This window comes from Chelonia mydas, chromosome 17, assembly GCF_015237465.2.
Source record: "Chelonia mydas isolate rCheMyd1 chromosome 17, rCheMyd1.pri.v2, whole genome shotgun sequence".
Taxonomy (NCBI): Eukaryota; Metazoa; Chordata; order Testudines; family Cheloniidae; genus Chelonia; species Chelonia mydas.
The window spans coordinates 5,238,045-5,251,940 of record NC_051257.2 but is presented as its reverse complement, the minus strand read 5'-3'; the positions used below and the strand labels follow the sequence as shown (position 1 = coordinate 5,251,940).

The following is a 13,896-nucleotide window of genomic DNA, read 5'->3' as shown; positions in this document are numbered from 1 at the left end:
TGTCCCATCCACACCAGCTAGTCAGATATGCTAGCTGAGGCAGCCATCTTAATTTTCAGAAAATGCCCATTCTCTAATGAGAATCAAAATCTCAGTGTATGGGGATACTGGATACTGACTAAAAGGTGATTAGGTTGCATCTGAAAGTTTATCATACTGATTTTTATACATGTCTGAAACTATTTTGCTACTTCTGAATTGGGTGGTGGTTGTTCTATCCAGATCCATGGTGCCAGCCACCATAAAGGCAAGCATGCTATACACTTTAAAGCTTTACACTTGCATTTTGCAAGTCTTACCAGAGCCACATTACCAAAGGTTGCCGCCAGGTAAATGCTTTCCTACTGTATCCTAACCAGACAGATCTCTCCCTCCTCCCCTCCCCCAAATATTTTTAGATCAAGTGGCTTTTGAATATAACGTTTTGGATTCATCAAGTTGATTTTTCAAAGTATTTTAGTATGTGAAATATGATGCTTAGAAACTGTATCCCACCAAAATTGCTTGAAAGTCATACCTGGGAATGTGTGGAGCAACTTTACTTAATTCAAGAAGTTTTGTTTCTAGAGTTTGCTAACACTATTTGCAAACAATTCAACACTAAAAAAAAAGTAGACAGGTTTCAGGAGCTCCCTCTGATGTTTTGGCTCCTGTTGCGAAGTTTATGGGTTAAGTGTAGAATAAGAAACCCCCAATATAAGCACAATACAGAGCAACTCAACTGTAAATTTTGGGAAGGATTTTAGACTGATCAATAACATTTGAAGTTTGGGAATGAGGAAGTTAAACAGCTACAGGCAACCATTTAATAATATCTCTGAGGATAGATACGCAAGAAGCCTTGTGTACCCAGATACTATGGCTAGCTATTCAACTAAGTGCACAAATGCAGTTAGCTTCTACACTTGTACTTGCAATCTGTCAGACCAGAGGTAATATATTTAAGGATGGGGATAAATTTTTGACTGAACAGTTCAGCTCAAGAGTAACATACTGACATGAAACCCAGCTAAGAGTTCTTAACATGAGCAGGTAGGTTTCATTTGTCACGAAAGTGTGACAGTGGGTCACGTGCATAGTTTGCATCTTAAATAATATATTATAGATCCATTTTCCACAAAAGCCTAATACAGGCTGATCTACCTGGCACATAAGAGAAGTTACTCCAACTTGTTTTTTCAGTCTTTCCTACATATCAAGTTTGAACCAATCCAGTCATTTACAGTGACATTTTTGCCTCTAATTAGAAAGGCGATTCTACTGGTCAAAGAGTATTTTAAAATTATAGTGTAAAACTAACTTGCACACTCAAGGATTTAAGTGCTAATCTGACTTAGTTCATGAGGTTGCACAGGGCATGAAGTTATTTTTCCATAGACTATTAAAAAAAAAAAAAATCAGAAAAAGTAGTTCCCAGCTGGTTCACTTGGAATTTGAGTGCACTTTGTTTCCTCATTGTGTTTCCTGCTGTGTAAGAAATCACTTTCAGATCATGAAACTGACTGTAAAACCTCAGATTAGAGGGACCTGGGGACAATTCTTAAACTGATAGGGCTTCAGTTACCAGTGTTCCTTTGAAAAGGTAACTAGAAATGAAACAAATGCAGTAAATTCTACATTTGACTGAGTCAGTTGCTTAAAAAGAAATAGTATGGATCTCCCCGTATCCCCAACTAAGCCAACACATAGAAGTAGTTTCCTTCCATTTAAGGAACAGCCAAATTATGAGAAAGACCCCCCCCACACACACACAAAAAAAATCACAAGGCTTCAGAAAGCTAGTAGTAGTGCCAGGGTGCCAGCTCAGTCATTGCAAAGACCACCATACAAGGCAAATCTCCAAGAAATATTTTGTTGAATAGTATAATTTTGTGCAGTCTCCTTCACAAGTTTTGGCATGAAGACAAATCACTGCATGACAAAGGTTGGGGGTGCAGTCAGTCTTACATAACAGGATTCCCCCTAGGCCCCTCCCTACATTTGTTACTCCAAAACATGTTTTTTGGAGTGGTGTTTTATTTTTTAATTGTTAGATCTTAGTGTTTCAGTACTAGGCCACATGCTAGACTTCAGTTCATTAGGATACATAATGTGCTATCTGTAGCGCACAGCCTTAATATTCTTCAGAGATTATTCGGTTCTTTAAGAGACCGCTTAACCTAGAGAGGTAACTTCCAAGTGTACTAATAAAGTAATTGCTTATTGACAGAAATCTACAGGTAAAGTTACTTTGATTAGAGACCATTTGACACTAACAGGGAAGAAAAACTCTGGAGCTTATGCATTTATTGGCCTACACTGCCACAGCTATACACTGCTGTAACTTCCATGTTACTGCTAATTGCATGGTTCCTCCTGGCACAAGGTTAGAAGCTAATTCTCTGCAAGGAAGTGAGATTAACGCACTACTGCAATGAGTGAGATCTACACCTTACAAAACCATTAACATCACCACTACATAAAGATAACTTTGTGGTATTGTCTATTTAGATGTGAGACACGGATGCTAAAGTTAATTCCTATTAGGTCATCCATTTTGTAAAGCTCCTTCAAAACGAAGTTTAGCAGTTTCACTTGGTTTTAACCCAGAGAGAGACTTGCTCTTAATATGGAAAGAGGAACTAAGGCACAGACGGATCTTCTCAGTTTACCCCTCCCACGACACTGCACCGCCCAGTAGGTGCTGCTGTAGGCCTAGGCCCAGGCCCAGCCTCGCCCACACAACAGGTTGAAGTGCACTACTTCACACAGAGAAAATGAGACACTGGAACAGAATCACAGTAAGGAGAAAACCGACTGCTCCGTTTCCATGGGGTCTTTAAGCACATGCTGGACCTTGGACTCTAATCGGGCATTTATATTTTTATGGCACTAAAACATGTGCCACATTAAGAAAATAAAAGGCAGTAAGGGCCCGAGAGAAACACCCTATTTGAGAGGGAGGTTTGACCACCGGCAGCTAACAGACTGTTTCGAGGAAGGAACAAACTAACGACGTCCTAGGGAAGACGCAGCATCCCTGTGTGCCCATAAAGCCAGTCCCCGGGCCAGCGGGGCGCCAAGGCAGCGGTGTAGCCGTGAGGCACCCCGCACCCGCTCCAGGGAAAGGCGCCCGCTGGGGCACCAGGGTCGCTGGTGCAGAAGGAGGGTGGAGAGAGGCAGGCAGGCTCGCTCTGCCATTCGGCGGCTGGCCGAGCAGTGGCCCTGGGCAGCGGCAGCCCGCCCACGCTCCTCCCGCTGCAGGTGCGCCGGAGCCACCAGGCAGGGGCCGCAGCCCTGCGGCGCACCCCTCCCCTGACAGGAGCGGAGCGGAAGGCCAAGCTCCCTAGGGCAGCTCCCGGCGCCCCCCAGGTGAGATCTGAGCCACGGGGGTGCCCGTAACCCCCACAGGCGGGCTCCCCTCGAGCGGCCCCTCAGCGCCCCAAACCCCTTCCCCGTACCTGGAGATGCTCCTGGAAACGGATGGGCAGAATTTGGGCCATGGCGGCGGCGGCTGGTGGGGGCTCCAGCCCGAGACCGGACCGGGGAGTCTCCTCAGGGGCTCCGGGGCACAGAACCGCAATGGCGGAATGGGCCGGGAAGGGAGAGAGAGCCGTTCGATCCGGAAACGGCCCCTGCTGGCGGAGCGATACACGCTCTGAAGGAGCAGCCACCTCCTCACCTGCCGGGACCCCGCATTAACAGCGCCGGCCGGGCGGAAGAATCCTGAGGACGGTGGTGAACAAAACTCGGAGTATCCAATTGGAACGGCGGAGGGATCCCCTACCGGAAGGGACTATTTTAGGACTTGTCACACTTCCCTCCCTCGGCCTTTTTTTTCTGCCACATCATGCGACCGGGGTGCGGCTACGTCATTTCCGTTCCGCGCTCCAAGGCAGGTTCCGTGGTCATGTGGTGGGGGATCCGCTGGGCAAGGTGACCATTCTGCTAGGGTGCCGCCGTCACATCTCAGCCCTCAGGGACCGTAGCTCCGCCACAAGCCACCCTTCCCCATGAGCATCTACCCTTTGGAAACGCCGTGGTCCAGGGGTTAGCGTAGTGGGCCGGGGACTTAGAGAGCCGGGTTCGAATCCCAGTTCTGCTACGTCGGTGACCTTGGACGATTCCCTAGAAGGGGGCTTTGATGAGTCGGGCCTCTCTGATCTTTGGCAAAGCTACCCTTAAAAGCCCATACGAGGGTCCCCAAAACATGGTGCAAAACCCTGTACTATTGTCAACCATCAGCTGCCTTGAATCCAATGAAGTGAGCTGTAGCTCACGAAAGCTTATGCTCAAATAAATTTGTTAGTCTCTAAGGTGCCACAAGTCCTCCTGTTCTTGTTGCAACTATTATTCGAAACTCCTGAGTCAGGCCCCAAATCATGAGAGGCTGAATTATTTTTTAAAAAAAATAATCCAATTGGGATTCTTTTTATTTGCTGATTTTTAACATTTGGGATTCATATTTTTAAAGCTTTTTATCGGTCATGAGAGTTAGTAATTCACCTTTTTTAAAAAATGGAAACACATTCTCATATAATTACACATCTCCATAAAAAACACCAAATGTCACACAAATTGGCAATAGTGATGGAAGAGTTACCATACTGGCTAGCCCCGTATCTGTCTCAAACAGTGACAAGTAGCAGAATTTCCAGGGAGTGTACAAAACAGTGCAATTTTTGAGAGATCCACCGGTTTGCCCTTCCCGACTTCTCACAGTCAGAGGTTTAAGGTCACCCTAGGCATGGCGATCCATACCTGACCATCTTGGCTAATAGTCATTGGTGAATCTATGCTCCATGAACTTACCTAGTTCTTCTTTGAATCCAATTATTCTTTTGCACATCACATGGCAATGAGTTCCAGAGGTTAATTGTGCATTATGTGAAAAAGTACTTCCTCTTGTTTGTATTAAACCTGCTGCCTATTAATTTCATTGGGCAACCCTCTGCTTTTTGTATTGTGAGAAAGGATGAACAAAGACTTCCCTGTTCATTCTGTCCACATCATTCATGATTTTATAGACTTTATCATATCCCCCAGTCATCTTTTTTCTAAGATGAATAGCCCTACTCTTTTTAGTCTCTCCTAATGTAGAAACTGTTCTATACCCTTGATCATCTTTGTTGCCTTTCCTCTGTAGTTTTTCCCATATCAGTCCAGAATTCAACCCTTCCCATCCTGACTCTTCAGGCAAACGTCAATCAGGATTTAAAAGTGAGATTATACATCACGTTCTTCAGGTCAACAAACTGCCTGAGTTTGGCGTCCTTTAAAAATATTAGGAAACATAAAAGAGCAAATGCAGTCCTGATGTAACTCTAATGCAGCCAGTGGTGATAGCAAGGAGGAACTAGGCCCAGATAGTTAGGCGGCCAGACCCTTCAATGTAACCAACTATTGTGATTTTATCATGAGACTTGCAATATTAAATATTTTTACTAAAGTTACAGCTCACGGAGTCACGTAATTACATGAGAATCTCAGGGTTTTCTTTTTCTTTTTTAATTTAAATTTCCAGACCTCATGGTTGCAGAAAAGAATCTTGAGGCTCAAATCCAGAAGGCAAATTTAAAAGAAAAACACTTTTTAAAATCTTATTTTAAATCAATCTCCTATTTTTTAAGGAGGGCTGGCTCATAATTTTTGAACATTTGGAGTTGGTAATAATGAACCCTGCATTGTTTTGAGCTTTAGCTAATGAATGAGAGTAAAGCACTTTAAGATCCTTGGGCGACTGCCAGTGCTACACATACACAAAGTGTTAGTATTATTTGTTTCCTGAAAGCCTTACCAATATGAATAATTGGACACTGGGTACGTTGTACTGACCCAATAGCAGCTTCCTTGTCCAAAAATCAGAGTTAGTTCTAGCCCTTGTGCAGCCCTACACGAAAGAAAACATGTCAGGTACCAACTAGCATCCTTCATAAGAATGGCCATACTGGGTCAGACCAAAGGTCCATCTAGCCCAGTATCCTGTCTTCCAACAGTGGCCAATGCCAGGTGCCCCAGAGGGAATGAATAGAACAGGTAATCATCAAGGGATCCATCCCCTGTCGCCCATTCATTGATGGACCTATCCTCCGTGAACTTATCTAGTTCTTTTTTCAACCCTGTTATAGTCTTGGCCTTCACAACATCCTCTAGCAAGGAGTTCCACAGATTGACTGTGTTGTGTGAAAAAATACTTTTTTGTTTTAAACCTGCTGCCTGTTCATTTGGTGACCTCTAGTTCTTGTGTCATGAGGAGTGAATAACACTTCCTTATTTACTTTCTCCACACGAGTGATGATTTTATAGACCTCCATCATATCCCCCCTTAGTCATCTCTTTTCCAAGCTGAAAAGTCCCAATCTTATTAATCGCTCCTCATATAGAAGCCATTCCATACCCCTAATCATTTTTGTTGCCCTTTTCTGAACCTTGTCCAATTCCAATATATCTTTTATTAAGATGGGACAACCACATCTGCACACAGTATTCAAGATGTGGGTGTACCATAGATTTATATAGAGGCAGTATGATGTTTTCTGTCTTATTATCTATCCCTTTCCTAATGATTCCCAACATTCTGCTTGTTTCTTTGACTGCCACTGCACATTCAGTGGATGTTTTCAGAGAACTATTCACAATGACTCCAAGATCTTTCTTGAGGGGTAACAGCTAATTTAGACCCCATCATTTTATACATACAGTTAGGATTATGTTTTCTAATATGCATTACTTTGCCTTTATCAACATTGAATGTCATCTATCATTTTATTGGTCAGTCATCCAGTTTTGTGAGATCCTTGTGTAGCTCTTCACAGTCTGCCTGGGACTTAACTATCTTGAGTAGTTTTGTATCATCTGCAATTTTGCCACCTCACTGTTTACCCATTTTTCTAGATAATTTATGAATATGTTGAATAGGACTGGTCCCAGTACAGACACCTAAGGGACACCACTATTTACCATGTACACATGGTAATTCACAACCACTTTTTTCTATCTCCTGCAAACTCCTCAGACTATGGCAGTGATTCTCAAACTTTTGTACTGGTGACCCCTTTCACATAGCACGCCTCTGAGTGCAACCCCCCCTTATAAATTAAAAACACTTTTTTATATATTTAACACCATTATAAATGCTGGAGGCAAATCAGGGTTTGGGGTGGAGGCTGACAGCTCATGACCCCCCACATAACAACCTCATGAGCCCCTGAGGATCCCAGTTTGAGAACCCCTGGACTATGGCAACTTTGTGCTTAAAGACAGGTCTCAGAGTAACAGCTGTGTTAGTCTGTATTCGCAAAAAGAAAAGGAGTACTTGTGGCACCTTAGAGACTAACCAATTTATTTGAGCATAAGCTTTCGAGAGCTACAGCTCACTTCATCAGATGAAGTGAGCTGTAGCTCTCGAAAGCTTATGCTCAAATAAATTGGTTAGTCTCTAAGGTGCCACAAGTACTCCTTTTTTCTGTGCTTAAAGTTGTTCCACTTTGTATAAATAATTAAATATTCACTGGGCCAGAAAAAGAGACTGATACTGTTACCCAGTGGCCGAGTCCCATTAGGGATGTGGAAGACTGGAGATCAAAGCCCCGTGCCTACGCAGGCAGAGTAGGGATTCAAACCTACATATGCCACACACCAGGTGAGTGCCCTAACAGGCTTTTGGGTATTTCCTGAACACTCTCACACCAACTGCCTTTTGTGCAGGACCCAACCCTGTAGGTGTGCTTTGAGCATGCCTATGAGTTTGGGACCTGCTGCCAAGAGAGGTAGGGGAACAATCAGTTTGAGAATCCTACTTTGTGGCCACAGGGTCTTTAGCTTGTGCTAGGGCTCTAAGCAGCTAGGTAGTTATGGAGCAGTGTCAGGACTCAGTCAGCTTTAAAACTGCCCACCAGTAGAGACTTTGGTACCTAGGGGGTTAGACAGCAGTTGTACAGTGGTTTTAAGAATCTAAGTGGTGCCTAAATGTTGGACTTCAATACCTTCATGAATCTATGGGACTGCATAGGTGGCACGAGCCTATGGACATCAGTATGTAATGATCTTAGTCTAAAAAATTAAGAGTTGTTGAGCATGTCATCAACTCCCTGTGAGGTCAATGGAGATTGACAGCACTCATCAAGCCCCAGGAAGTACGGAGCACCTTACAGAAATAGGTACAGAACACTACTGTTATGAGCTGCATGAAACATTGTTAGAGGTTGAGTTAAAACCTGATTGAAATTGGGTGAGAACACAACATTCAATAAATCTGTCAAGCTGAGTTAATCAGAAGCCCCCCACCTCAGGCAAAAGGGAGTTGGCTAGGACTGGCTGGGCAAGCCCGGAGGGCTTTTCCTGAGTAAGGCTATAGGGAGGTATAGAAAGTAGAACTCATAGAAACTGAGAACCAGGGGCCGAAGCAAAATGCAAGGAAGCCAAGCAGTAGTCTCTGAGCAATGTGTCCCTGAAGAGGAGAGAGGGGGAAAAAAAAAATATCAGAGAGCATGTTTGAGTCTGTTTGGTAAAGAGACTAGGGCTGTAAGCTAAGAAACTGGTCTTCGTGGTCTTAGTTCCTCCTGCAGAGAAGCAGGAGGTTGCATTCCTTGTAAATGAACAAGATGGCATCGAATAAAATATCAGACTCCATCAATTTCTACATCCAACTGGAACATCGCTCCTGCTCTGAACTTTGACTAGTCCTGCAGGCTGAAAAGGGGCAATGCTACCCTGCTCTACTGTGTGTAACAGACAGAATGAACATCATCAGCTTTAGTGGAATGCTTAAAAGCTCTCAGGCTGACAACACTGATCAACATCTTCATGCCAAAGAGTGGATGACAGCTGTACACAGACTGAGCACACTGGCTTTTGTCACTCTGAAACTACACTAGGCGACTGGTGTCCACATTCAGGAGAGACTGAATGCAAAGGTCAGTCTTTGAAGAAGACAACGAGGAGTAGCCCCTTAAAGGCCACTTCTGTCTCTGCTACAGACGAAAATGTAAACATTAAAAAGAAAATTGTTACATGGTCTATCAGGGAACCAGACCATTATACTTGCAAGAGATGGCCTCAATTACATCTTCGGCCTTTTCTATCTATGAACCTATGAGACAGAATGTAAAGAAGAAGAAAAAGAAAAAAAAAGTGTCCACATTGTCTAGTTCAGGGATAGCCACAGTGCGTCACACAGATCACACACAAACAACACTCATCATGGGACCTGTTCCGCACATTGTAATTCTGCACAAAATAAATGGCCAGATTTTATTCTCTCCACAGCTGCTATGATACAGTAACAGTTTGACAGGCCAGCACCAGCTTCCATTTGACTTTTGCTCTGCTCACCTCCTGCAATGTGTTTGGATAAAAAAGTCCTTATTTAAAAAACAAAACAAAAAAAACCCATAGAAAAAAGTCCCATGAGGGGCACTCCCTACCTAAAGAGGATTCTTTGTCTATGGCATTTTTCTTTTCTACTTCAAGCAGGACTGGCTGCTATTTAACTTCTCAAGACCTTTTAATGACATTAGCTTGCCTGCCAGCAATCTGAAGATTTGCTTCCATAAGCCAATCTCAACCCCTGTAGGGCATACATGTTTTCTAGCCCATTTTCTTTATATATCAAGTGTCTCCCCTGGTCATTGCATGAGAGCACAAACCAGCAATTTCTAATGTGTTTCAGAAGCTTATTCAATAAATTGCATCCCCATCCACAAGCTGCTAAAGATGTCAGAGCCCAATCAATATTTTTCCTTCTGAGAGAGAGATTTCTCCAAGTTCACCACTGTGTGCGCCATCCAGATTTGCTTGCTTGAGTCTGACCACGTTCTGCTTTCCACTTTGGATTAGAAAATAAACCTGTTGCACTTCATGGAATATAAAGTTTTAATTTACAGTGCATGGATTAGCAGTTCCTCATAACAAGCAGGAAAAGGGTCAAAATACAATTTTGACCATATAGCAAATCAACATTCATCTCTTTCCTCCACAGAAACACATGCCAGGATCTTTTTTAAATTATAGAAAATTATACAAAAATGAAAAGTATTCCAAGGTTTCAGGTGTCCCCTACAATTCCAGGTCTTGTCAGAGGGATTTTTAATAAAAACATTATTGCTGTGTGCAGTGGCAATAATGAAAATTTTCAAACTTTACCCGTACAGTAACTTTTAAAAAAATAAGAAAAAAATCCTCTTGTAACCTAACCCCATAAGATATGTTGAGTTAAAGCTGTCATAGCCTCTTTAACCAATGCATTACAACACATGTGGTCCTTTATCAGAGGATCTTACATACCATATGTACTGCTGTAGCCAAATAGAGTAAATTAAAGAGGGTAAGTTAAGGACACCACGTCAAACTAAATTCATATTTTCCTTATGCTGTGGGCTTATGTTGCAGTGCTACTTTCTTGTATAGTTGGATCTTAAATTCACATTTTCAAGTCTGTTTGCCAGAACTGCAAAACAATGTAATAGATTAAAAAGGCTTAACAAGCAAGAGATGAGGCTCAGATGTGTTCAGTTAGAAAGAGAAAAAATTAAATGTAATATCGCTCCTCAGTAACTTTATTTTTTAAGCAAACACTTCTGCCATAGCAAGAAACCAATTGGTTCCTATTTGTTTAGGACTTTGTGCTTGCAAAATCAGGGATACTGATGTCATTTTTCAAGTTAAAAAAAGGATGCTTCATTGCTACTAAGGAAGTCAAAGGAAATCTCTGCATAACTATATGTCAGGAGGGACATGGGCCCTGAGTAGGTGTGTGTGTTATGCTTACAAATGTCAGACTCAGTACGTGGTACAGACATCATCTGAAAGGACACTGCAAGTGCATTAACTTTCAAACAGTACGATACTGGGTTGCAGGCCCCTTGCAAAAGCAAGGAGGAACATATCAAATTAGCGAGGAACAGAGTGCTGGCTGCTAAAGAGCACACACTGAAGTAATGACTGTGAAAGAACAAAAAGCTCTTCCATTTGAATACACTGTAAAACACAACAAACCAAGAGCCTTAGACATACTACTACTTACACTGATCTCACCCAAGAATATATTGATTCACTCATCCCCGTAGGAACTAGAAAGGCATTCATTTTGCAGCTACCTCTGCATTTGGTATACACAAAGGGAATTAGAGAAGTCGTGGGCAGCACTGAATTTCACATTGTTAAGGGCAATATGGCTGCAACTTACACAATCTGTAGGCATTAGCTCTTGCTCCTGTTATTACTGTTAATATCTGTAATATAGCCTTAGCTAAGCCTCTTACAATCCAGCGAGTTAACACTGTCCTTTGCAGAGCAGCATAGGGAGTACTCTGTAGCCTCTATAGCTTGTAAGCTCCTTGATGAAGGGATCATGCTTCCTTCTCTGTTTGGAAAACACACCAGACATGATGGACCCTGCCAGAAATACAGAATTTTAATATTGATCACAAATTGCAGTACAATGTATACTAGATACACTGCTTTTTATGCAAGACAGAGTTTTCCTGCAGTCTCATCCAAATTAGTATCCTGTAGGCTTTTGAGACCTTACTTCCTAATGTTAGTCTAGAGGCCTAAAAATATTACACAACTCACATGTAAGCATTCATTTCCACAAACGCCATCAAGTCTACCCCTTCAGAATATAGCACCAGGGAAGCCTCTTTGTTCTAAGGCTTTGCATGCTGCACTGTTCCAACACAGTGTCACTGTCTTGTAACTGAGTGGTGCTGTATTGACACGAATAGAAACACCTGCGAGAGGAGCTAAGCAGCTGCATCTCCCATTAAAGGGAGCCGGAAATGTAGGTGCTCAGTACCACCCTGTGAAGCCAACAGGAGTTTTGCTGTTGATTTCTATTGGAGTAGAATGGAGACTCTTTGTGAAGAAGCAGCCTGGGTTTCATGTAAGCTCTTTGGGATAGGGGCTGTCTTTTTATTCTCTGGCAGAACAGCACCTAGCAGACGAGGCTTCCAGGCACTACAATAATAGAAATAAATAATAATGAAAAATGTCTCAACCAATTAGCAAAGAGGGCGGGCAGAAGAGAGCACAGCTGGACACTACCCACAAATGAAAGCCACAAGAAACGTGAGCTCAGACGTAGGAATGTTACACTATCCTTTTTGGAGCTGATTACCTGCAATAGTGGTTTTATACAAAGTTCATTATTTTACTGAGAATCAAATGTAAGCTCAGCTCCTATAACAGAAAGTAAGACATGGTCCCTTCCTTCTGGCGCTTACTATCTAAACGACTTCACCTTAATGATACGTTATAGGATTATCGTAAGAGGAGGAAACCATCTGTTTTGTGAAAACTTGTCCACCACATTTTTTTCATTGTCTATAAAGAGATGGCTGCTAGTGACATTCACTCGGTCCTGACCTCAGGCAGTGTGGTTTGGTCATATTATGAACTGGTGCAAAAAGGTGGCAGCCAGATGCATGCTTCTCAATATCTAACCAATCTGCATATATTTTCAAATGACTGTTTTGATTTTTAGTCCAGCCCAAGAGTGCTCTTGAAGAAAGGGGGCATCCACACACAATAGCTTTCTTCTCTAAGCAACTTTATCAGCAGCAGGAAAACATTACACCCCTTCCTAATGCCCTACACCAAGCCTAACCACAGACTCATGACAAATATTAGAAAGTAAACAAACATCAAGAAAAGAAGCATCTTTCCACAGTTACCCTTAATACAAGGATGTAGACACCATCTTTTTTACCCCATAAATGCTTCTCAGAAACCATCATTTAATAAACATTCTAACATTAAATCAGACAGCTCTGAGGAGGCGGTGGCCTGTTGGTGGACTGTGGGATGTAACCATCTGGAGAGGAGAAATGGACAGACTGCTGCTTCTTTGCCAACTAGATGATAGCAATGCGGGGCAACTTCCCTATGACAAACAGGCCATGCCTTGATGGCAAGAACGCAAAGATCCATTTACCAAAAAAATTTCATCCAAATGAGACATTTTAATGCCAAAGCAATCACTGTGTATGGTACAGCTAAATACAGAGCAAGTAATGATCCTGCATAAGGCAGAACATAGGTAAATGACATAAACCTTTCTAATTTGGATTCTTATTATTCCCTCGTTAAAAGAGCACATGAAGTACTATACAACGTAAAAATGGTTATTATACATAATTTAGTGAAACAATCACACCACACAGGTCCTATAAGCCAACAATTTACAGAAGGAAATAAATATATATTTTTTTAAAAATGTAACACTGGACAGTTATACTCTATTTCACAAGGTTTTCAAGAAAATGTTACTAAAGATTGCATTGACACAATGCCCGTTTTTAGAGGCCAACTCCAATTCCAACTGAGTGACACAGAACAGGCTGTAAATACTGCTTCTTCAGCCACATTTGCGGTGAATAAGTTACTGCCTAGGACACATGGCAATGAAAGTTCAGCTCATTAACCTTTCCTCACTGTCTGTCACAAAAACAGCAAGGAGTATCAGGTTTGTGCCCCTGAGCAGACTCCATGTGAACTGGCAACTTCCATCAGTTCTCACCTTTTTTTTTTTTTGGTGTGTTTATGCGGCAAGCTTATCAACAAGCAATTGCACGGAGTGCCTTTGCAAGAGCACTCATTGCTGTACTAGCCTATCGCCTTTAGCGTGGCATTTATACACTGTGCCCTTTGCTGTTTTCTCTGGAGGTAGCGCACTCGGGCATCCTGTATTGATTTATCATCATTCCTTTTCTCCATCTTCTTTGCAGAGTCATCTTTTATTTTTTCTACAGAAAAACAAAACAGTACAATTGTGTGTCATAAATGCCACTTCCACCCCCCGACTTCGCACTCATAGGGTTAGCTGATCAACTAAAACCAACAGAAGCTCAAATTTTTCAAGTGCTGCTCTCAGTCATGCCAATGGATGATCCAACGACCTCCAGAAGAGACAAACGG

General features: G+C 42.4%; 2 protein-coding genes across 10 annotated transcripts in view; both read right to left on the bottom strand.

Annotated features, from left to right (window-relative positions):
* Nucleotides 1–3,859, bottom strand: part of CLTC (clathrin heavy chain) — a 53,080-nt gene extending 49,221 nt beyond the window's left edge. The window contains exon 1 of one of the 2 annotated variants that reach the window (XM_007072662.4): nucleotides 3,441–3,859. In XM_007072662.4, the coding sequence (XP_007072724.2) occupies nucleotides 3,441–3,482 (42 nt within the window). In that variant the 5' untranslated portion in view covers nucleotides 3,483–3,859. The remainder of the gene's footprint in view (nucleotides 1–3,440) is intronic. The other variant, XM_043531329.1, reaches the window with a different exon arrangement.
* Nucleotides 3,860–9,834: 5,975 nt separating this feature from the next.
* DHX40 (DEAH-box helicase 40) overlaps nucleotides 9,835–13,896 on the bottom strand; it is a 58,258-nt gene continuing 54,196 nt past the window's right edge. For 5 of the 8 annotated variants that reach the window (XM_027820222.3, XM_037880527.2, XM_037880528.2 and 2 more), the window contains one exon: nucleotides 9,835–13,724. In XM_027820222.3, coding sequence (XP_027676023.2) covers nucleotides 13,585–13,724 — 140 coding nt within the window. In that variant the 3' untranslated portion in view covers nucleotides 9,835–13,584. The remainder of the gene's footprint in view (nucleotides 13,725–13,896) is intronic. The other 3 variants (XR_006286362.1, XR_006286361.1, XM_037880529.2) reach the window with 3 other exon arrangements.